Genomic DNA, 24732 nt, shown 5'->3' with positions numbered 1-24732 from the left:
TATGAAAATATGATGCTTCTAGACTTCCACATCTCCAACATTTGGGCTGTAAGTTAGGATACATATATGATAACTTTTGTGGGTCTAAATGCCACCTGTAAAACATTTTGTAAAAATTTTCCCGTAAATTTTGTGCCTGTGTAAATTTAACATTCCTGATCCAAATTTTTTCCCAAGTCTCCAACATTATAGTTTCTTCAATGTTTTGGGCCCATTTGATCATGCAATCCTTTACCAATTCTGTTTCAGAATCCCATTCAATTAAAACATTATATATTCTTTTTATATGAGCCCTTGATTGATCTTTAATTTGCTTAATTAAGTTGATATCTTCAGGTGTTATACCCATCTTTCTGTCCATCTGCCATCTTGCCTTTAACTGATTATATTGGAACCAGGAATTATTTCAACGTTTTTTTGCTTAGGGTTAATAAATGCCTTTTCAAAAAAAACAATTCAGATCTTCACAATTGTACTAAACATAAAGATCCACAATCATCCTTCAGTTCAATTATAAATCTTTTTGAATGTCTGATCTTTCTATAGTTTCTATTCCAGTTTGGTGGATTATGATAATTAGGTCTGTTGGTCATTTAAAGAGATGTTAGTCAATTCATTATGTGAACTTGTCATTAAATTGATTAAAACTACTTAGATTTGCATATTGGACATGCCAACTTCATTGGAAGCCTCGGGTATCAATATGCTAACAGTGTCAAGTGCAGTTGGCCTTGTTTCCTATCTATAGTGTCACAGGGGCTTTCTGACTAGTCCAGTATATCTCAGTCTTGACATCTTTAAGGTGCGTGGATTTCAATTCCCAGAATTCCCAGACAGCATAATATCCACACACACAAGATATCCATACCTCTTAAAGTTCCCAAGGTTGAGAAACACCTAAGCAGTCACCCAATGTTGCATGCATATGTGAAAAGATTATTTTAAAGAAAAGGTCTTTTTCTTCATTCTTAGGGGGATGCTTTTTTCATTATTCTTCTCAAAGAGGCTATTTTTCTGTCACCTTCCTGTTCATTGTTTTATGCTAATCAATATAATTTTGGTTGTAATAAATTTAGTTCTGGTCCATAATCCACATAAAGACTGATAGTCCAATCTTTCACAACTATGGCATTATTTTGGTAGGATTAGTACCCATCTAAATGTGTTAAGCCATAAATGCCACTGAAATCAATAATTAACTTTTCTCATTGATTGCAAGAGGAGTTGATAGGTTTAAATAAACGAACCTCATCTGAATTCAACCAATGCACTCTTTTGACATGCTAACTCTGTTATTTTTCCAAGAGCTGAATGGAATAGCATAACATAACATAACATAACATAGCATAACATAACATAACATAACATAACATAACATAACATAACATAACATAACATAACATAACATAACATAACATAACATAACATAACATAACATAACAAAACAAAACAAAACATAAATATAATATAATATATGTGATCTCACTGCAGCATATATCACTTTGCTGATTAGTCTGGAGCATTACTGATTATCAGGGTTGATTCAACCTCAAACACATGGAAATAAAGGGAATAATACTTATCTCAGCTATAATGGAGCCAAGCACATTGACAAAATTATTGTTGCTGTCTAACGTAAAGAGAGGCAAAGAGAGAGAAGTGTGTTTCATTGTCTAATGTGAAATATCCTGTAGCAATATGGACACAAGCCATATTGGTATCATTGAAACTGTACTCAGTATTGGGCTGCAATTCAATAAGGCAACCCCCTCCCACTAGAGCAGTGGTGGCGAACCTATGGCACGGGTGCCAGAGGCGGCACCCAGAGCCCTCTCTGTGGGCATACGTGCCGTCACCCCAGTCCTAGGCCTTCAGCTGGGTTTTATTAAACCTTTTCGCTTTAGGCCTCCACCGCTGTGTACAAAAAAAAAAGTTCAATCAATCAGTCAATTTCAACTTCTCGTGGAGAAAAAAAAAATCTTGCAAAGTTAGAATTGATTGATTGAACTTTTTAGTCCCACCCAGTCTGCCGTTACCACCGCAGCCACGCCCAGCCAATGGGCCACACCCAGCCAATGGGCCACACCCACCCAGCACCCGATGATGCATAAGTGGGTTTTGGTTTGCAGTTTGGGCATTCGGTCTCTAAAAGGTTCGCCATCACTGCATAGGATTCAAGTATATTCCTTTCATTTAATTCAGTGGTTCTCAACCTTTTTAATGCCGCGACCCCCAACCGGTCGTAAGTCGAGGACTAGCCAACCGGTCGTAAGTCGAGGACTTTCCCTGCCCGGGAGCACCACGCATGCGTGGTTCCGCCCCCTGCGCCGGCCGAGGCGTAGCTGGCAAGCGACAAAGACGGAGCAGGCCGACCACCAGCTGGCCCAGCTCAAGGGAGGTAAGGCACCCGCCGGAAAAGGGGAAAAAAATGGCGGACAGCCTTGCTTGGCGACCCCCGTGAAATGGTCGATTGACCCCAAATGGGGTCGCGACCCATAGGTTGAGAACCGCTGATTTAATTCTGTCTAGATATCCTTTAATCCACCTTTTGCATCTAACTTTTGAAAATTAATGAGAAACTGGGAAAATCAACAGACTCTTTTTATTTCCTCCTTATGCTCAGCATATTTGTTTATTTTATTTGTTTATTTATATCCCACCTTTATTGTTTATTGTTTATTGTTCAAGATGGCTGAACACATATAATACTCTTTCCTCCTCCTATTTTCCCCATAACAGCAACCCTTGTTAGATGAGTTGGGCTAAGACAGGATGACTGGCCCAAAGTCACCCAGATAGCTTTCATGCCTAAGGGGGGGACTAGAATTCACAATCTCCCTGTTTCTAGTCTGATGACTTAATCATTAGACCAAACTGGTTCTCAATATGCTGATGAGTGATCATTTGCATGTTATTGTGTATGTATGTCTGCATGCTTCTATAAATTAACTAGTCTGAGACTCTGGGCCAACAGATGCCATTAAAATCCAGACCACATTCAAATATAATATGGACAAAACAACGTGTTCAGTCAACTCATCATCATGCATGAGCTGAATATAGCTCAGTGATACCTGCTGCATGGCAGTTTGCATCATCTGCAATTATAATAATCAGATTGAAGGAAAGCATGTGAAAATAAAATCAGCAATGGCACCGTATCATCCTTTCACAATTATGAAGCAGCACTGCACAACCATAAACTTCACAACAATCATTTTATAGAAATGCTTGACATTTTTCAGAGAAGGGTCTCATTTCTGTGGTAATTCTATCAATCAGCACGTGGGAAGTTTTTTAAAAAAAGAAATATTATTATTTGGGAATTCCAGACTCGTTGATTTGCAATTGGCTTTATTGTATAAGGTCCCAAGAACCAACAACATATGGAATTACTTAATAGTAGTTTTCTTTATTGTTCTTCACCTATAGGCAGCCTAAAGCAACTATTTGCATAGATACAGATATACTCTAAGAATAGCCATGGAAGAGCTATTTTAACCTTCTTTCTGCCTATGAAGCTTTCCAAGCTCTATTGCAGTGATGGCGAACCTTTTAGAGACCGAGTGCCCAAAAACTGGCCCCGCCCCTGCTCCACCCCCTGCCCCATCCCCACCTTGCCTGCCCGCAGGGCCACTCACCACCTCCAGGGCCCACCGCAGATCACCCAGGCAGCCCAGCAGTGCCATGGTGGCCATGCCCTCTGCCCGTGCCCGCAGCATCAACTGTGCGTGATCAGGCGTGAGGGCAGAGTCTTGTCTACACTGCCTGGTTGCCATGTCCTTGGCTGTGCTGCTCCGCGTGGGCCACACTCGGGGGCGACTCTCCTCCAGGAGGGCTGCCACGGAGGAAGGCAAGGCTGGGGCAACAGCAACAGCATGTGTGCCCACAGAGAGGGCTCTGAGTGCCACCTCTGAGTGCCGCCTCTGGCACCCATGCCATAGGTTTGCCACCACTGCTCTATTGCATCTTTGCCCTCTGGGAAGCAGCTCTCTCTCCTGGGAATCCAGACTACATATTGGTAGATGTGATTATTCATTGAAAGCAGTACAATGTGGATAGACTTCTTCATTATCTTCATTATCAACTCAGAACTAGAGGAGGAGGAGGAAGAGGAGGAGGAGGAGGAGGAGGAGGAGGAGGAGGAGGAGGAGGAAATTCTAGACTTATTCTTCTCAGAAAGGAAACTAGTAAGTGGATTTTATCAGAAGTATCCCCCCCGGGATGGGCTATCTGCATTTTTTAAAAAATGTTCCTCATTCACAATAAAGTATTTAGAGGAAACACCTTTTGAATTCATTTTAGTAAAAATATAAATGTATCTTTACTCTACAAAAATATATTGCTATTTAATTCCACCATAATCCCTAAAGAAAAACTTATTAATTGGTAGGACTAGGGTTAAAAAAATTGTGTTCCAGATTTTAACCTTCTAGGACCAGATTCTCTGGCAGACGGATAAGGAAGGATTTTGTAACTCCTGATGTGCTGAAAGCTGAAACTATTTTTTCACACCTAGTTATGAGCTCATCTCTACATGAAAAAGGAAAAAGTTTAAAGTACAGCTTTGATTTATTTCAAGCAACTGACATAAAGCCAAACCTCCCTCCTTTAAATAATGTTAAATAATGTTAAACTATTTCTTCACCGCTACATTTTTCAAAATTAATTGAGGATGTTTATATATTTCTCTACAAATGTTCCAAAAACATAACAGATGAGGAGAAATGTCTCCTATGATTATCTTTGTTAAACACAACTATTTGGTCACAAATTATTATTTCTCACTAAGAAACTCACTGAAAGACTGTAAGTTTAATTCACTTTATCATTTATTCTTATTCCTAAATCATTCTGTCTTGCTTTAAAATATTTTAATCTGCCCATCACTTTAAATTATTCTAGGGTGGTGATACTATAATAAAAATACAGAATAATAAAAAAAGAGATTCAGGACAACATATCAGCCTTTGAACAGCTATAAGATTAAAAGGCAGTAAGTTTATAAAAATGCAGAGGAGGAAAAAAATAAAGTAATTGTAGTGGATGCAATAAAGAACTTCAATAGCTATCAAACCAAGTTCATGGCCAATTAAGAACACAATTCAAACACATTATGAGCAATCCCAATTTATCTTACGATCCCAGATCCAATATTTGTCTATTCTAATTCTTTCATTGCCTGGTCCTAAACTTCATGATAAGCATGGTGGCCTTGAAAAAATAACATTTAGCCTTGCTTATTCAATTGGTTACTTCACCACTTAACCTTAATTACTGTACTTTCTCAAATACACCGACTATATTAGATAGACTTGATTAGGTGTCCTCTATTCCAAAAGCTCCTCAGAGTGTTCAGCAAGAAAAGCAAATTAATGAAACAAATTAGTTTGGACCAACTTCCAACTGTGATCATGATAAAAAAGAGCAAAAATGGCTACAGTATAATCCTATTAAGCAATGGTATAGTGAATAGGAGTCCCATGGCAAATCGGAAGCACCCAAGGAATCATAAGGTGACTGGCTACAATATACCAAAAGAGAGAGAACATACAGTAGGCTGTTGAAAACCCAAAAATAGATCGTTATAAATTTCCTAAAAGGATTGTTTTTTCTCATCAATTGACAGCTAAAAGATCACGCATATCTTGCTCAAGAGCCAAAATCTCAGGAGAGCATCGGATTGGGAACTCTTGCTAAGGATATGACTTTAGGAAATATCTAGTGGAAGTTAGTCAAACTGACTTCTCTTTAAATCTAAAAAGCCCCCTGTTACAGTCCACTTAGGTTTTGATTCATGGAAAATACCTTTAAATTTTATTTAAGCTAATAAAATGCATGATAAGATAATTAAAGAATGAGCATAAGAAGTCCTCATCTTACAATCACAATTCAACCCAAAATTTCCATTGCTAAGCAAGATTATTGTTAAGTTAGTTTTGCCCCATTTAATGACCTTTCTTGCCACATTTGTTAAGAAAATCACTGCAGTTGTTAAATGAATCTGGCTTGCCCGTTGATTTGCTTGTCAAAAGGTTGCAAAAAGTGATTACATAACCCTGAGATACTGAGACCATCATAAATACATCCCAATTGCCAAGCATCCAAATTTTGATCCAGTGACATGGGGATGCTGTGTTGGTCAAAAGTTGAAAAACAGTCATAAGTCACTTTTTTCAGTGTTGTTGTAACTTCATAGTCACTCATTCTGACTAGTGCACTCATGGAGGCAATAAGGTGCACTTTGGGGGGGAGGCTTTTTTGCTGTTGGTGCTACTAGTGTACTATAATTTTAATTCCATCAATCCAAAACTATTACAGTTTTATTCTTGTGAATAATCACATAATTCTTCCCATCATTGTTTCCATATGCATTTTTCCCTACCCTCCATCTTCCTATATCTGCCTGCTTTTCATTTAGTATATCCTATTTTATCATTCATGTGTTTTGTTTTGGGTTTTTAGTTTAATGAAAGCCTCATACACAAGTGATCTTCCCTATTTCTCCAGTTTTATTTGCTAAAAATGTAGTTGTTTTTTAAAAAATACATTTTATATTAAGGGACACATTTGAACTATATACCTATATTCCCATTTCATATTATTCCCTATATCAGCATTTTCCAACCTTAAATTCTAAGATATGTGGACTTCAACTTCAGCAGAGAAACAAAAAGAAGCAAATATAACAAACAAAACACTAAAGGGGGCATGGAATACACAAAAGCTTCTATTCTTATCAACAAGACAAATATAGAATGCCTTCCCATTTTTTTTGTCAAATTTCTCAGTGTTGTTCCACTCTAAATCAGTGTATATACCTCCTCTAAAGCAAGGATATTGAACCATCACTTTCAATAATATATGCACAATACAACTGCACAATAATGGCTTGCATAAGTAATCCTTGGGTCATCTAAACCAGGGGTCTCCCACCTTTCTGGGTTGGTGGCCTGATGGGAGAGGGAGGGGAAAGCGCCTTACACGTGCATGCGCAAATGTGAATGTGGCCACACGTGCACACATGCACACAAACAGGCCGTGAGCATGTGCACCATGCAAACGGGGCTGCGAGCATGTGTGCAAGGCTCTCAGCGATGCCAGCACCTGTGTTAGGCTCATGGCACTGCCACTGCCAGGCTCCCAGCAATGCTACCACCAGTGTGAGGATCACGACAATGTCCCATGTGAGGCTCGCGCCATGGCCCATAACAATGCCACCACCTGCGCGAGGTTTGTGCTGAGGCCCACCTGCTGCCTGACTTTTACGGCACTGTGGCTGCCTGTTGTGATTCCGTGCCAGCCTGTGTTCCCAACAGCTGAGTCTGAGGAATCTGAGGAGGAGGTGGAGGAGGCCGTTGAGGGGCCATCAGGGTCAGAGGGAGGCTCTGATGAATTACAAGACTCATGGCTTGATGAAGAGCCTGGCCCCTCCAGTCNTGTTTCTGATGAAGCTCAGCTGTGTGAGGAGCAGGAGTCAGATTCGGAAGGCTCACACCTGGATGAGCTAATTGATGCTTGCAGACGTCGTCAAGTAGCAAGGAAAAAACAACAACAGTCTATGAGACTACTCCAAAGTAAAAGGAGAAGGCAATGAGAGGCAACGCCCTGGGACTGCTGTATAAAAAGGGGAGGTGTGGGTGTTGCTGGTTGCTGAAGGCAACCGTTTGCAAAGTGCTTCTTGAAATCCTGGTCTGTTCGTCTTGTTTGCAACGTGTTCCTGTGGACTATTTCCTTCCTTTGGACTTGAGGTTTGCTGTTTGTGTTTTGGACTTATTGACAGGATTGTCACCCAAATAAAAGGGATTTTGTTTTGGTTTAAAGTTTCCAGCCTATTGTATCAGCAGGGGTTTGGTCCTTGTGCCTCTAACAAGGACGGCAATAGGCTGGGATAGAACACTGCCTGTGCAAGATTCATGGCAATGCTACCACCTGAATGTGGTGCGCCAGCACCCACCTGCCACTTGCAGTGTTTCCGCCGCCCATGCAAGGTACATGGCAACGTCACCACCTACGCGATACTAGAAGCACTGTCACTGCCTGCACAACACTCACGGCAACAGTGGCATGTGGGGGGATGAACACGTGCACGCACACACGTGCACTGCCCAGATACTCACGCAGCCCAGTGGCCAAGAGGTTGGGGACCTCTGTTATAAAACACTGAAATTCAAATTCAAATTTTGAACTACATACTTTGAAGGGTAAGGAATTTTACTGAGGAAAGAAGAAACCTTCCCCACCATTCTGATATCCCATTTCAGAATGTTCAATTATATTGTCCCCAGATGGATTATATTGTCGATCTCAGAGATAAACTGTCTTTTATACATTAAAAGATTATTAGCAATACATGCCATTAATAATGAGATACTGAAAGCTCTACAATAAAAGGCCACAGATTTTTGTGGCATCCTTGTAAAATGTCTTAGACTAGTTAATCATAAAGCATATATTAAAAATGTGCAAAATCATGTAAACTTTATGATCTTTTTACAGTATATAGATTAACTACTTTTAAGCATCTAGCATCACAATATTCAATCTTAGTACAGAAATCATATAACATTACTATAATGGCTTGCATTAGTTGGCTTTGAATAATCCAATAGCAGTGAAAGTGGTATGTTGTGAATTCAGTTATAGAGAATAATATAGCTAGTATGCTAATATACCAGTGGTGGAATTCAACCAGTTAGCACCGGTTCAGCAGAACCGGTAGCTCATTTTTTGTTGCCCAGGCCCAGAATGGACTTCTGGAAGCGGCATCCACACAGAGAACTAGTTGTTCACATATTTGAATCCCACCACTGTAATATACTATTTATATTAGCTAATTAACACTGACATAAGATCTCTACAGCAAAAATGCCAGGTATCATTAAAGATAAATTAACTAGATATGTTATGGGCAATCATTTAAAATTATAATATTAGCATATAACCATTTCATAAAGTTTATATAGCAAGTTTATAACTTAGGATATATTTTGAAAAATAGTTGCTTCTTTTTATCCACCAAAAGAAATCACAGAAAGCTCTGAATAAATTTGATACTTACATTTTCTTGAGTATTTTTATTAAATTTTGCACACTCTCCCGGGATTTTGGAAAGCCAGGCTGCAAGCTATCGGGACTTTTCATCTTATTCAAATAGAAATGTATGTTGTGAAAACCTTCAGCAGCTACAGCATTGGTGCAGAAATTACAGGAATGTACCCTACAGACCATAAGAGAGAAAGAGAATGCTACTATTAAAACATGCTTATCCCTGAGCTTCCAGGGGATAAAATAAGATTCAATAAAAAAAAATTGGGTGGGCGCTTATGTTGTGAGCCGTCCCGGAAGGAGGAAGGTGTGTGGTGGAAGTCTCCTCCAGAGACCACACCCCCTGGGCAGAGGCCAGAGGTCCCAGCGGAAAGTCGAAGTCTGGGGTCCCTGCCTGTGCCACCTCTGCCCTGGCCTGCCTCTGTGCTCTGGAGAACTCCTTCTCCAGAGCCTGGTGCCTCCTGCTGGCCTGCTTCTCCACCAATTTGGAAGGCTTTTTGGAAGTGGCCTTCGCCTTATCCTTAATCCTGCCTGCCGCCTCCTGCTTGGAGAATTTGTGCCTTTCTTGGCTTGTGGATGGGGAGGCGGTGGTCGTAGGTTGGGGCACCGTGGAATCCTCCATCCTGGGGCGAGCTATCTCAGGAGTTCTGAGAGTGAACTCTGGCAGGGGATCAATTGGCGGGTAGAGTATTTGGAGCAGGGAACTGTGGGCTGCTCCCCTGGCCACCTGACCGGTAACACAGTGCCCCTTCGGAGTCAGGTCACATTTTCTTGTTTGTGGCAGAGGTCAAAGCACGGTGTGGTGCCAGCTATCTGGCGTCACCCGGTAGGCCTTAGGTGGCCAGGCCAATACTGCACCAGAGTGGCCCAAGGTTGGGCCTGGTGTTTGATGAAATGCTTAGCCTAGGGTACTGCATGTAGGCGGTCTGTGTGAGCTGCTTCCCTGGCCACCTTCACATGCTCAAAATGGCGGCCATCCAGAAATGTGAAGGCAAGGTACAGGCCTGGCCTGGTAACAGGCAACTAAGATGGTGGCCGTGCGAGGCTAATGAGGCCTATGCGGAGCCCCCAACACGGAATGGTAAAAACCAGCCGGGCCAGGCTAGCAGCACCAAAAAGGGTGACCGCGCCGAAGAAGTAACCTGCGATGGCGAGAGGAGGCCAAAAGGCCCAACGTTCCCCTCAGGCAAAGCAGCAAGGCACGGCCAAGATGGTGGCCACCCCGATCGCCGTGACTGGAACGGCAACTAATGGCTCCATGGTGGATGTGCGGGCCTTTCCCCCCGCTCGGACTGAGCTGAGGGCAGTGTTTGGGGGCTGCAGCTCTTGAAAGAAAACCCCTCCCCCCTAGAAGTTTTGTTAGCAGCCGCAGCTTTTTTGCCACAACCAAAATGTGGCCACGACTGTCCAGGGCTTGTGGAGATCGATGGAGGCCAAGGAGCCTCGTGCAGCTTCCCTGGGCAGCCTAGGGAAGATTCGAGCTGCAGCACTGAGCGCAGCGCTGGCGTAGCTAAAACGAGGGGTGAGGGAAAGGAACTAAGTAAGAAATTCCCCAGAGCCCTGGGGAAAGAGAAGGGAAGAAATTACACCCCCCTCAGCTCTCAACAGCCGATCTGAAGCAGCGCTGGTCCCAGCGCTACTGAGAAGGCTGTGGGGGTGAGAGGAGAGGAGAAAAATCTACTAATTTCAAATAAGACTGTGGATGAGAGGAGAGGGGAAAAATCACTAATGGGAGAACTCAATACCTGTCAGACCTTGAGAGCCAAACCTGACACGTCTTTTAGGGCTGGAGACCAAGTCAAGACTGGGGTTCTCCTAGCCCGGCAGAGGGTGTAACAAGTTTGGCTGACTTGGTCTCAAGGGCAGGAAGATAGAGCAAACCCATTGGTGGATTCTCCATCTCCTGTGCTGGAGAAAGAGAATGCTACTATTAAAACATGCTTATCCCTGAGCTTCCAGGGGATAAAATAAGTTTCAATAAAAAAATAAACATCTTTGGAACATCATTTCCCCCAAGGTGAGATTAGCCCTGACCCTACTGGCATTTAGGGAAAAACATCAATTGGGGGGAATCACAAAGAAAGGAGGAGTCTGTAAGATGGCTATATTGTATGGAGCACTCTCCACATTTTTTTTTTATTCTGTTTTTATTTGTAATTGTGTCTGATTGTTTTTGACTCTTGTTTTAATTGTTCCAACTGGCTGTTATTGTATGCTAACCAGAGTCATGTTTGTGAGATGGGCAGCAGCTATATATGGTACATCTATTAAATAAATAAATCATAAACTCATAAACTCTGATATCTGTGACAAAGATGGGTTACTAAGAAATTTCATTCATAATTTAAAACAAAATTATAACCAGCAGTTGCCAATTTTGATAACTGAATATTACTATAGGGTTTTAAAGAAGTGTAACGTAATTTGCTAAATAAAGAAAATAGAAGAGGGTGTCAAATGCACTTCTAACTTCCTAGGCTTACGTGATTAATCCCTGTTAAAAAGAGAAGACACACTTTTAAAACAGCAGGCCTTTGGCCTGTTCTAGTCCATTAGATATTTGCCTCTACTACTTGAAACCCGATCAGCCCATTATTCTCTAAGACTTGCTTGTGGAAGAAAAGAAAGTATTTTCTACTGGATTATTTTTGCTTTTGCAAAATTGCTTAGTAAAGGTAGAAGGAAAAATGGTAGTAATCCCTAAAATGAATATTTTTACAGGACTCAAGAATAGGAATTTTTTTATTTATTGTATTTTATTCATTAAATTTTTATGCCACCCATCTCCCTATAAGGTGTTTGGGTGGCATAATATAAGGCAAAATAATATTAAGTAAAAGTTTAGCAATGCTATGTGAGATGAGAAGATCCTTGCTTTAAAAAAATGCTATGGTAGCAGAAAGACAGAACAAAAACTAGAACAGAAAATAGAAGTGAGACTGCCATAAAGATCAATCACCATAGTTTGTTTTTCTCTTCAGCAGGTCAATACTTGCTCCTGTCCTAAAATCTCTGCCCACCTCTTGTTTTGGATTGCTGTTATTTCTATTAGACAACTATTGTTTTAATCAAGCTCCATATAATTGGCGAAGATCAAGGAAACAAGAACTACACATTTTTAGTAAAGTAGTTTTAATTCAACTCTGAAGTAAAAACAGACTTCTGAAAACCGTAGGAGAAATTTCCCATCTACATTTATTGTGAGATAATTATGGGGTAGTCTTCTGGAATAATTAGAAATGCTTCTTTCCAGGTTTCAGAGGTGTTATTCATATGATAAGCTGCCAGCTGATTCTCCTATCTCTGGTTTATGTCTAATCTCCTTTTCATTTCTTTTCCAGCTTCCTTATATCTTTCCTACTTCTAATCTTCCTTCACCTACCTTCCCAGTGTTTTCCTGTTACCATAACCACTTCCTATCTCCCATGTTCAATTTTATGCAACGTATGTATAATTCATTCAATTTAGTGCATAATAATAGAAGATGGAATGTAACTTAGAAAAAGTTCCCATGAACTAGCTCAAATCTGCCAATAAGCACCACCGTCAGTTTCCATCCTTGTGATTGCTGTCAAGAAGGGGTAAACTAAATTACCCTAGAAACCTGATCATAAGCAACAAAGTACACACATGCCCCATCCTAGAAAAATAAATAAAAAACTTTTTTAAAACAAAAAATCTTAAAACTGGAAGCAAATAAAATTTCATGAGAATGCCATTGAAACTTGAATTACAAATTCAAACTTTGTTGGAGTTAGAAATTATTATTTTAGCTGACTTTTATAGGAAGAAAGGAAGGAAGGAAGGAAGGAAGGAAGGAAGGAAGGAAGGAAGGAAGGAAGGAAGGAAGGAAGGAAGGAAGGAAGGAAGGAAGGAAGGAAGGAAGGAAGGAAGGAAGGAAGGAAGGAAGGAAGGAAGGAAGGAAGGAAGGAAGGAAGGAAGGAAGGAAGGAAGGATCTAGCAACAATTAAATAAATAGACATCACTGCTATAAATGTATTACTGAATTTATTGATTGACTCATCCTTGTAAACATCTGCCTTGCTCCTTTATAGCATATTGCTTTACGATTAATGTATGTACTCTTATTAGTTGATTGCACTGATTCTCAATTGACTTGTAAGCAAAATTATTTTGAAAAAGCTTTATTTCTACTTAAAAGTAGAATTTGAGAATATATTTTATTCAATGCCCTTATAAAGCAAAGAGACTGACTTTCTGTGTACAATATTATAAACAATTTACAATATTATATACAGTTTGTCTTTATAAACATTGAGTTAGATCAAAGTTTAAATGACACATTCTCATAAAGGAAATTTCATATTGTTACACAATAATCTCCTTCCAAAGGTTCTCAGGTTTGCTAAATAATATTGAGCAGCATATTTTTGGGCAATTATATAAACTTTCTCTGCTTTTCTCAAGGATCTAAAAGCGTAAAAAAAAGTCTACAATTATGCTGTCAAACCTATCAAAATTATCTCTCTGGGAAATGAACACTATTAGATCTGAGCTGGTTGTCTCCTGTCCATTTCATTTTGCTGTACAAGATTTCTAATAATAAAAAAAATGCCTACATGAATAAAATTTCAACATAAAACAATTCTTCTTGTAGAAGAATTGACACATATGAATAACTTTTAGTCTCAGTTATTATATTGCTTCTTAACCAGTGAAAATTAAGGGATTCCCAACAGATGGTGTGAATAGAAAAGGCGTGTGAAAGACGGGAACAAAATGAATGGAGGAATGTTCAGACAGATACCACATATTGTTTAGCAAAATGTCTCACTTTCAGAGCATAATAATGCACCTCATTCAAATTAATTAGGAAATACCTTCTTGTAATATGTATTAGTCTGCTTAATACCTAACACGTCTGTATCTCAGAATTATGCAATGGGAAAAATAATGGTGGGTAGGGGGTGGAGTGGCCCCCAAACAAGAAAAGGTCTCAGTAATATGCAAGCACTATTCTTCAGTTTAAGCTATGTATGACACTGAAATATGGAATTAAAAATGTATAAATAAATAATGACAGCAATAGTAAATAATGCATTAAATTCTCATGAAGATTTTTAAGTAGTTTTTCCAAGGCATATACTTTTGGACATAAAACGATCTATTAGGGAAATACAGCCAGCCTAAAACAAAATGGGCATACCCAGAGTGGGATTCAACCAGTTCACACCAGTCCAGCAGAACCACTAGCTAATTTTTTGTTGCCCAGGCCCGGAATGGACTTTCGGAAGCAGCATCCACACAGAGAACCAGTTGTTCACATATTTGAATCCCACCACTGGGCATACCGATATTTCTAAAATTATGAGGTGGGTAAAATGAGGACCCAGATTGTTGGGGGCAATATGCTGACTCTGTAAACCGCTTACAGAGGGCTGTAAAGCACTATGAAGCAGTATATAAGTCTAAGTGCTAATGCTATTGCTATATCTGCCACCAGAATGTACTTTGTTCTAGCTTTGTGTTTTCACAGCTTTCCTACCATTGCTTGAATCTTTGCTGCAGTTATAGGCAAAAAAGGAAATGTAGTTTGAACAGAGAACTAGCTTTTGACAGAAACTTATAAGATAGGATATATCACTTTATACTTTCTAAATTGTACAAAGTTTTTAGGATTAGTTTGCTCAGCAGTGTAGGACTGTAGCATTTATTTGTAAACTATAGATTGCTCCTCTCTTTGCATTGTGATTTAGGTTTTTGTTTTGTTTTGTTTTGTTTTTCTGGGAGTTTTGGCAATATTTTTCTTCTCCTGTCCTTTACTACAATGAAAGAAAAAAATATGGTGACATATAGTTAATTTATATGGATAGTACACCATGAATGGTCTCCAATGTTAATGAATTCCGTTTTAAACAATAATGAGGAGAAAAACATGCCCATGTAAAACTTGGACTCAAAATTGGACAATGAATTGGACATGCTTTTCTCAGAGGTAGGACAAAATACACTTTGAAACAACAAACAGATGTTTCTGCTCAAGCAGAAAATAAATTTACCATTAGCTACTGATCTTTATATTTGACAGCTGCTTTGAGGCACATGTTGGTAACAACTGACCTAATATCATTGCCTGATTCCTTTTTACATTAAATACAGATTTAGAAAAATGTATTACCCTATTGTTCTTTTTTCAGGAATACCTGGCAATATGGGCTTTTTTTTAATGAAGATCTTGGGATAAATGTTCATAAATTTTTGATGAGCTTCTTCAGTGGAGCATAAATCCTCTCTAAAAAAAGAAGTATGAAAAAAGCAATAAGACTGTGTTTCAGATATATTCTAGGAAATATTATTGCTAATTGCAGAATTGTTTCAGTTGGACGGCCTTCCCAAGCCTGCTAATCTTAGGATGAGATGACCCAATTCTTAAGATTTTTCAGCCAGTACTGATCACTTAGAGAAATACTTTAAATTCTTTGTATAGTAATCAAATGTGGTATAGGACTGACTTGGAAGTTCTAAATTCTGAGAAACCATTGTGAAGAATCTAGAACAGGGGTGTCAAACTGCTGGCCCATAGGCCGGACACGTCACCAGGAAACCGCGCCCACCCCATTGCCGGCAATGGGAAAAAAGCTCCGATATGTCACACGATGTCATGTGATGTCGCGAGTTTGACATGTCTGATCTAGAACTTCTATGATTTTTTTATTTTCTTTTTTCATATCCTAGCTAAATTATAGGTAGGTGTCTTTAAAACTATCCCCAATTTCAATCAAGATGTATTTTTTATTTATTTGTGTACATTATTTTATAGAGTTCATTTTGAGCTAGAATATTTCATTTTGAATTGTGTTTTCTTTGAAAGTACCTTCACCCAGGAAAAGAAAATCCAGTGCTGAAAATATAGAATTATAACAGGAAAATTTAATGTAAAAAGTCTAAATACAGGAAAACTTAACACAATGACAGATGAAATTAAACAACTAAAACTGACTTCTTAGACATCATCAGCAAATTGAGAACATTTGAGGCACAAATGACCAGGCTCACGCTATCTTATTTTGGACACATTATGCAAAGACCTAGCTCTTTGGAGAAGGATCTAATACCAGGGTAAGTGGAAGGAAAGAGAAGAAGAGGATGACCATCAACAAGGTAGACAGATTCAGTTGCAGGGATAATGAGTGCACATTTATGACTTGAAAGACCAGGATACAGACAGATCATCATGGAGAAATCTTATCTATGTAACTAGAAGTCAAAAATGACTTAATGGCACATAATCGCCCTTCCCAAAACATTTCTTTCCTTCAACTATATTAAAATGGCAATTTTGGAAAGAGATCATTTGCTTTAGGAAGGTCAAGCAAAGTTTTGATTTTGTAACATCCCATTCTTACTCTCCGGATGTGGTCACCTCTGACAGTTCCTTCAGCTTACAGAAAAAATAGTTAGACAGTTCAACTATATTTTCAACATCAGAGCCAAAGAAGTTAAAGAAAACCCAAGCTATTCTATTTTACCATTTTATTTCAAGGCATAATGTCATAGCTAGCATCTATAAGTACATTTTAGTAACTACGTTATATGGAGTAAAGTTATATATAATCAAATTTAAGCACAAAGCAACTTAGGAAAAAGCATGAAAAAATCAAAAAGATGTGGAAAAGTGTTGTAAAACAGGAAAGAAAATGAACGAGAGAAAGAGAAATGAATACATACATACATACTTGCATACATGAGAAAATTGAGAGCAAGGGCTAAATGTTAATATTTAGCTCAACGGTTCTCAACCTATGGTCCATGGACCTTTGTGGGGGTACAATGTCATCACAGGGGGTGCAAAGGCTTGAAGAAATGATTTAAATCTTGAATTAAGTCTTGAAGGTCCGTAGCCATGCTCCATGGCTACAAAAGGTATTTAAAGGGGATCCATGATGAAGAAAAGGTTGAGAATCATTGCTCTAGCTTCCATAACTTTATTATATATTAAAACAGAAAGAGACCAATTTCAGAAATATGTCAGAGGTGGTTTATCAGACTGAGGACTTTTAAGCTGTCCATTTATCTGGCTGCTATAAGGTTCATTTGGCATGGTAATAGGTGCTCATTATGAGCATTTAAACTTTTGATTAATTTTTTTCTCAGATTGGAGAGAAATGTAAATCTGTATCCTCCATATTGAAAACCTGCAGGTGCAGTTTGAGATGCATTTAACTAATTTCATCATCATCTAAGTATACCCTGACTAAAATTTCTTCTTTAATTATGTACTATCTTGAAGAAAATTGTCTTTAATTATGCATAAGTATATTTTTGAAATGTCCTGAATTTAAAAGTTACACCACCGGAAAACAATTATTCAAGTTCATATCATTCAGCTCACTATTTTATTTTCCTTATTTCATGTCTTTTTTTAAAAAAAATCATTCCATAATTCATGGACAGAAATATATTTACTGATAATCCCTTGTTGAATAGTTGAGCAATGATTGATCAATGCATAAATTCAAAACAAAAACTAAAGTTTTGTTTTCTGGTTTGCTATAATGACATACTAAATTTAAGGTTAGGTTTACATCTAATTAAGTGGTTATCTGCTTATGTTTTAATTGCCTCACTGCTTAATTGGTAAACATAAAACTAATCAGTGGCACCTTTCTTATGGATCCAAAATCAAGAAGACAGAGAAAACAAAAGTCTCTTCCTCCACTGTTACTTGCTCATGGGAAAAATGTTTTCTGAACTGGCATTAGACCAGCTGACACTTTTGGTTGAGTTAGCTTGAAAGAAATGAGCTCCTGTCTATATGAAAAATTCTTGCCTATGGTATATAATTTTTTAGAATGAACAGATCTGTATATATCAAAATTATTATGGATAAGATGAATCACAAACTTTAAATCAGATATTTGATATTTGTTTGGCTTGTTAAATGAGTACACTGATCAACATTCAACCTCACTAAGTAAAAACCTAGAAAGATAACAATATAACAATAAAAACAAAAGGAATAAAAGATGGGAAAATCAGGCAACAACAATAGACAGACTTACACAATGCAGAAATTGCAGTGGGCAAGCGAGATAAACTAAAACCATCCCCCCTCCCTCAGTCCGTGGAAAAATTGTCTTTCATAAAACCGGTCTCTGGTGCTAAAAAGGTTGGGGAAGGCTGCTATAGGAGATAGCATAAGATGTAACCAATAATTATGCACTATGCCACCATAAATATAAAAATGGTTGAAATTCTCTAACTACATGCAGATTTGACAGTAAACCTTGTTGAATTGAATTGGGTTAAGATCTGAAATCTAGAGAAGAGGAAATCACTTATTCCACTGAAGCAGATGTTTATAGCTCAGCATCACAATCCATACTGAACTGATATCCCATTGCTTCATTTTGGTAAGGACAATAATTCCTTATCACTCCAATAATTCCAGCAAAAGAAAACCAATAGTTTCCACTTTAAACAATAACAAGGGGTATAAATCAGTATAAAGAAATTTTTTATCCCTATTTATACAGGCTAGATGCAATGACTTACTAGTAAATTTAAAAAGGTGTATAATTTGTATAGAGAGTTATTACTGTTAATAAATATGCTGATGTTGATATATAACAAACAGCATCATAATATGAAGAAAATGGATGCTTCTGCTGATCAAAATGCCTTCTGACTGGTTTTTTGGTGGGGTTTTTTTTTTTTTTTTTGACAACTTAGTTGTGGCAGCAGCTTAAGGAAAAAACAGCTCCTTAGACTTTCATAGTTTCAAGCCAACTATCAGGTTTTTTATTTGTAGCCTGAGGGAAACCTGTGTCAGATCAAAGCAATAAAATATATCCCTTTTAAGTAAGTTAATTCCATCAGTCTTGTTTCTGCTGCCTTGATAGATTCAACTGGAAATATTAAGGCTGTTCCATTCCTGGTTACATGACTTACAAATCTATGAAGCCAAGTCCTTAAAACTGCCAGTGTAGTTTTAAACCATTACAACCCAGAAGCAGTAGTTCTGAATGCCTTCATATGGATGAAATTCTTGGTACATTGTCAGAAAACATTCTAAAATGTTTTGTCCTGGCCAAGGCAGAGGTGATGTTTGATTTTTTAAAATGTTAACAAAGAATACCCACATAAGATTCCAGTTGAGATGAGAATCACAGCAGCAGCACTGAAAGATGAATAAATGTATTTATTCATTGGATTTATATCCCAGTGTTATCAAAGAAAGACTTTCAGCAACTCACAACAAAAACTTTCTTCCCATAGTGTTTTCAAATAAACTTTGATTGGCTATACTGAGATATTATGTTTGAATAGTAGATCATTTTAGATCCAGTATTTACTGTAATCACCTTATGAGGACATTCCTTTATAAGGCCATAAATGGTGTATGTGTGTGTGTGTGTCTCTGTGTGTGTGTGTGTGTGTGTGTGTGTATAATTTTGAATATTGGAATCCCAGGTATGGACATTTAAAGTCAATCAGATAAAAATAAAGAACTCTGGGATGCAAGGTAAAAGGCTTTTTATTCACACACACACACACACACACACAGAGAGAGAGAGAGAGAGAGAGAGAGAGAGAGAGAGAGAGAGAGAGAGAGAGAGAGAGAGAGAGAGAGAGAGAGAAAGAGAAAGAGAAAGAGAGAGAGAGAGAGAGAGAGAGTGGTGGGATTCAAATATGTGAACAACTGGTTCTCTGTGAAGATGCTGCTTCCAGAAGTCCATTCTGGGCTTGGCAAAAAAAATTAGCTACCGGTTCTGCCGAACTGGTGCAAACTGGCTGAATCCCACCACTGACACATATACACATGCAATATATGTATTGACAACTGATTATTTTGGTTATCCTGGTATTGTAAGTCATAACAAAAATATTTAATGATTGAAAAGTTGATGTTTTTTGGATTTGGTTATACTGTAGATAAGGGATGGGATGTGGAATGAAGAGATACCTTGTTTAACTTTATAAATTAAATTGGTTTATACTGGCTGAGATGAAAGTTGAAAGTCGCTTCTTTATATAATTGTTTTCTTTTTCTTTATTCTTTCTTTCCCTTTTTCTTCGTTCCTGCATTTTTTATTCTTTCTTCCCATTCTCTTTTCTTTTTCTGTTTCCTTTATATTAGTTTTTACTATTGTAATTTACATTCTTAATACAATAATATTTTATTTCATAAAATAAAATTAGAAAAATAGATATAGATAGATAGATAGATAGATAGATAGATAGATAGATAGATAGATAGATAGATAGATAGATAGATAGATAGATAGATAGATAGATAGATAGATATGCTTAAGTCAAATCTGACCCACTAGAGTGGGGAGGCAATGAATGTTGTGGGTCCCATCCCCTAAGGAGATGCATCTGGCAGAACACAGAAGCAGGGCCTTCTCCATGGTAGCTCCCTCTCTCTGAAACATTATTCCCCCAGAGTTTAGACTTGCCCCCACTCTCTCTTTCGGAAGGCGCTGAAGACCTGGTTCTGCCAGCGGGCCTGGGAACCCAGAGCAGAATACAACCCGGCAAATGGACAGTTTAATGTGTGTTGTTGCTGGGGTGGGGATGGGGGGTTGTTATATTATTGTATTATTTTCCTCTTGTTATTTTATTTTTATAGGGTGTTTTTCTACTTATGTAAGCCACCTTGAGTTGCCCTGTGCAAGCAGGCGGCAATGCAAATTTTCTAAATAAATAAATAAACAAAACACATTAACAGTTTGAATAAATTCTGTTTTCATATTGTGCCTAACATAATTGCCTAACATCCAGTGACAACAGCAAATGGTGGTATATGGGGACAAAGTCAGCAAGATGATAGCTGAAGCGCTCTGATACAAGGCTCATCCTGTTGTATGCATACCAGAATCAAAAGGTACTACCATGCTTCCATTTATTTATATTTAAGTATATCTGAAAAAACATATTATTAAAAAAAATCAGACATTCCCTTCAGGCTACCTTTTCACAAATTTTATATGCACCTAAGAAAACTAATTTAAATTGCTTACTTGGTTTGAAGACCATCAATGTGGAGTAATGCATCCAATTGGTCATAGTTCAGCTTTTGAAAACCTATGGTGATATTGCAAAAATGTGCTTACAAAAGAATTGTTTACAACAAGAAAACTATATTTAAAAAGGAGGAATGATTGAGCTAAACTATAAGTAACTATATGGACCTTAGCAAATATTGTTACTATCAAAGCTGCAGAAGTTGAGAAAATAATAGCCGAACTATTGAAAACCCTGTAAGATAATGACATTAATCTGCTAGTTGTGGCCTGTAAATAAGTACCGGTATGTAAAATTTAGCAATGGCCAAAAGCCAGTAAAATATTATTAACATATGGACAGACTTAACTATAGTTTCAACTGGGAAACTATTACCATCCTGAACTAAATACATAAACACCTTCTACATACCGTGCAACAGAGATAATCAATAAGCCAAAAAGGGAACAAAAAGACCAAAACACCTCTCCACCAGCAATCAACACCCAGATGAGATAGAAATAAGATGTGGGTTAGACAGTATCACCACCAGATGGATTCGTAGCTGGCTGACCGGCCATACTCAGCATGTGGTCCTCAATGGAACTGCATCTACATGGAGGGAAGTGTGTAGTGGGTTGCCCCAGGGCTCAGTTCTGGGCTCAGTGCTCTTCAACATCTTCATCAACGATTTGGATGAAGGGATAGATGGGGAACTCATCAAATTTGCAGACGACACCAAGCTGGCAGGAATAGCCAACATTCCAGAAGACAGGTTTAAGATACAGAAGGATCTTGACAGACTTGAACACTGGGCACTATCTAACAAAATGAAATTCAATGGTGAAAAAAGTAAGGTTCTACATTTAGGCAAGAAAAACCAAATGCACAGGTATAGTAAAGGTGAGAAGGATATTGGAGTCCTAGTGGACAATCATTTAAATATGAGCCAGCAGTGTGCTGCAGCTACCCAAAAAGCCAACACAATGGTAGGCTGCATTAACAGAGGGATAGAATCAAGATCATGTGAAGTGTTAATACCACTTTACAATGCCTTGGTAAGGCCACACTTGGAATACTGCATCCAATTTTGGTCACCACGATGTAAAAAAGATGTTGAGACTCTAGAAAGAGTACAGAGAAGAGCAACATAGATGATTAGGAGACTGGAGGCTAAAACATATAAGGAACAGTTGCTGTAATTGGGCATGTCTAGTTTAATGAAGAGAAGGACTAGGGGTGACATGATAGCAGTGTTCCAATATCTCAGGGGCTGCCACAAAGAAAAGGGAGTCAAGCTATTTTCCAAAGCGCCTGAAGGCAGGACAAGAAGCAACAGATGGAAATGAATCAAGGAGAGAAGCAACCTAGAACTAAGGAGAAATTTTCTGACAGTTAGAACAATTAACCAGTAGAACAACCTGCCTCCACAAGCAGTGAATGCTCCAACACTGGAAGTTTTTAAGAAGAGACTGGACAGCCATTTGTCTAAATGGTATAGGGTTTCCTCTCTGAGCAGGGGTTTGGACTAGATGACCTCCAAAGTCCTTTCCAACTTTGTTATTGTTGTTGTTGTTGTTGTTGTTGTTGTTGTTATGAGCATAGATTAACTCCAAGATAAATATGAGAACAACAATCAAGAAGTAAACAATACCCAATCAAGGAACTGCCAAACAAGCTAACAGTAAACAAAGAACCTTCAAGACCACTCCCACAAACACTGACAGGGCAAGCCACTAGAATATAAAGTAATGAGAGTAAACCCCACTCATTAGCACCGATGATGTTATCTAGTTTGGGTAATGAAATGTCTGCAAGAAAATAACTAAGCTCAGAGAATATCAAGTACTCCTCATTTCAACCCTGAACTACAAATATTCTTTATCAGAATCAGTAAATGGTTGAATATGTAATTCTCTAACAATCTTTTTTCCTTCACTTAATATACATATAACATTACTGATCTAGAACTTTTTAATATGCAATGCAGATACTAGCTATTAGGGGTGTGCAGAACTTCAAAGCTATGATGAAGCTTTGAATAATGCACAACCCTCTGAGCACCTTCCCACTTCCAAGCAGCCAAGTACAGCGGCTGTACACATCACAACACAGAAAGTATCTTCTGCATAGGGACAACCAATACACAGAAGCTTATTTCTTTGAAGCAAGGCCACATATTTTATTCATTTATCTATACATACATACATATAAAATATTTCTCTACTTTTTTATTTTAAAAAGTGGTTGATAGTTAAAAAAAGGTAATTAAAGCTTTACAACACAAAAACATTTAATAAAATAAGCAAGTCAAAATAAGGAATAAGATATAGTAGCAGCAGAAGGTTAAAAATCATAGCAGCACTATTATAAAAAAAAAATCTTGGTAGCATGAAAATATATTTGCCAGGCATCAAAAAGATAATAAAGATGGTTCCAGACATATCCTATCTGAATGGGCAGTCTAAGATTGGGATCATCACCAAACAGGTCCACACCCAAGGAAGTCCTCAGTCTCATATCAGCCAATGGCAGGAATATCCAGGGGATGTCCAAAAAGTAAAAGCACCATCCATTATTGAAACCTCATCCCTTTTTACATGTGTGTCATCTGTAAAAAGAGGCAAGGTTTTGGTCCCATGCTGCAGCCACCATCATGATTATTTAACCCCCATCTCCAGCCTTCTCAGTCAATGGTATTACGCCCTTAAATGGTGGCATTTTCCCAACTTTCTCTCAGCAGGGATAATCCACCTGAGCATCCAAAGCAGTTCCAGTGGCAAAACTAGGCCTAAAATTTCATTAAAATTGATCTAGAAAATCTAGTTCAGCCAAAAGGATCTGGGTAGATTTGATCAGCTATGATATGTTCAAGCATCTTGTTGGCCAACCATCTTTAACGTGTATCTTTACCAACTCAAACCAACTGAGTGAGAATATGACTCGGGAAGATTAGATGTAATAAGCCAAAAGTGGTATGGTGGCTTACTTCATTTGTTTATTTTTATATGCCTTAGAAATAGATTATATATTGGACTGGAGACAGACAAAAGAAACAGACAGATTTCCTTCCTTCAGGATGTGAATAGAATGGTATGAAAGGATGTGGATAAAATAGAAAGGTAAATGTACAGATTTCCCCTATCCAGCCATGTCCGACTCTAGGGGGTGGTACTCATCTTAGCCAAGGAAGCCAGTGTTTTCCATGATCATATGATCAGCAAGTAATGGGAGCTCACCCCATCGCACAGCGCTTGGGTCTTTCAACCTGACAAGCTCAGCATCTTCAACCACTGAGCCACCACGCCTCCTTGGATAAACAATAAACACTATTTATTGAACACGGTGATATTATCTAAAAGGATAGAATCCAAATAGCGTGGAAAGTTAAAGGTTGTCAATTTTAATAGCTTATCAAAAACAGTCCAGTGAAAGGGTCACACGGTGATTTGCTATCTTTCTTTATCTTTCTTTATGTAGTGTAAATTACTCAACATATATACTCTGTAGCCTTGTTTTATTCCCAGCTCTCTCCTGCAAGTTTGGCAGTCCAGCGATCACTTTATACATTCCAAAATATATATATACTTGCATCCAGCTCCAATTATGCTGGTTTCTTATTTAAGTGAGCATTTTTCTCACAACAGTGACAAGGGGCAAGAAACACTGTGACTGATCAAACCCACTCACCTTGTTCACATCTAAAATTCCATA

The 24732-nt window shown here is 38.2% G+C and overlaps 1 protein-coding gene across 1 annotated transcript in view; it reads right to left on the bottom strand.

Annotated features, from left to right (window-relative positions):
- Positions 1 to 24732, bottom strand: part of CNBD1 (cyclic nucleotide binding domain containing 1) — a 131360-nt gene that overhangs the window by 100815 nt on the left and 5813 nt on the right. Inside the window, 3 exon segments of the mRNA XM_029283559.1 lie at positions 9062 to 9220; positions 15188 to 15301; positions 21036 to 21099. Coding sequence (XP_029139392.1) covers positions 9062 to 9220; positions 15188 to 15301; positions 21036 to 21099 — 337 coding nt within the window.

This window comes from Protobothrops mucrosquamatus, unplaced genomic scaffold, assembly GCF_001527695.2.
Source record: "Protobothrops mucrosquamatus isolate PMUCROS unplaced genomic scaffold, P.Mucros_1.0 scaffold135, whole genome shotgun sequence".
In the NCBI taxonomy this organism is placed as follows: Eukaryota; Metazoa; Chordata; class Lepidosauria; order Squamata; family Viperidae; genus Protobothrops; species Protobothrops mucrosquamatus.
The sequence above is the reverse complement of the archived record's forward strand: the minus strand, read 5'-3'. Positions and strand labels throughout refer to the sequence as shown.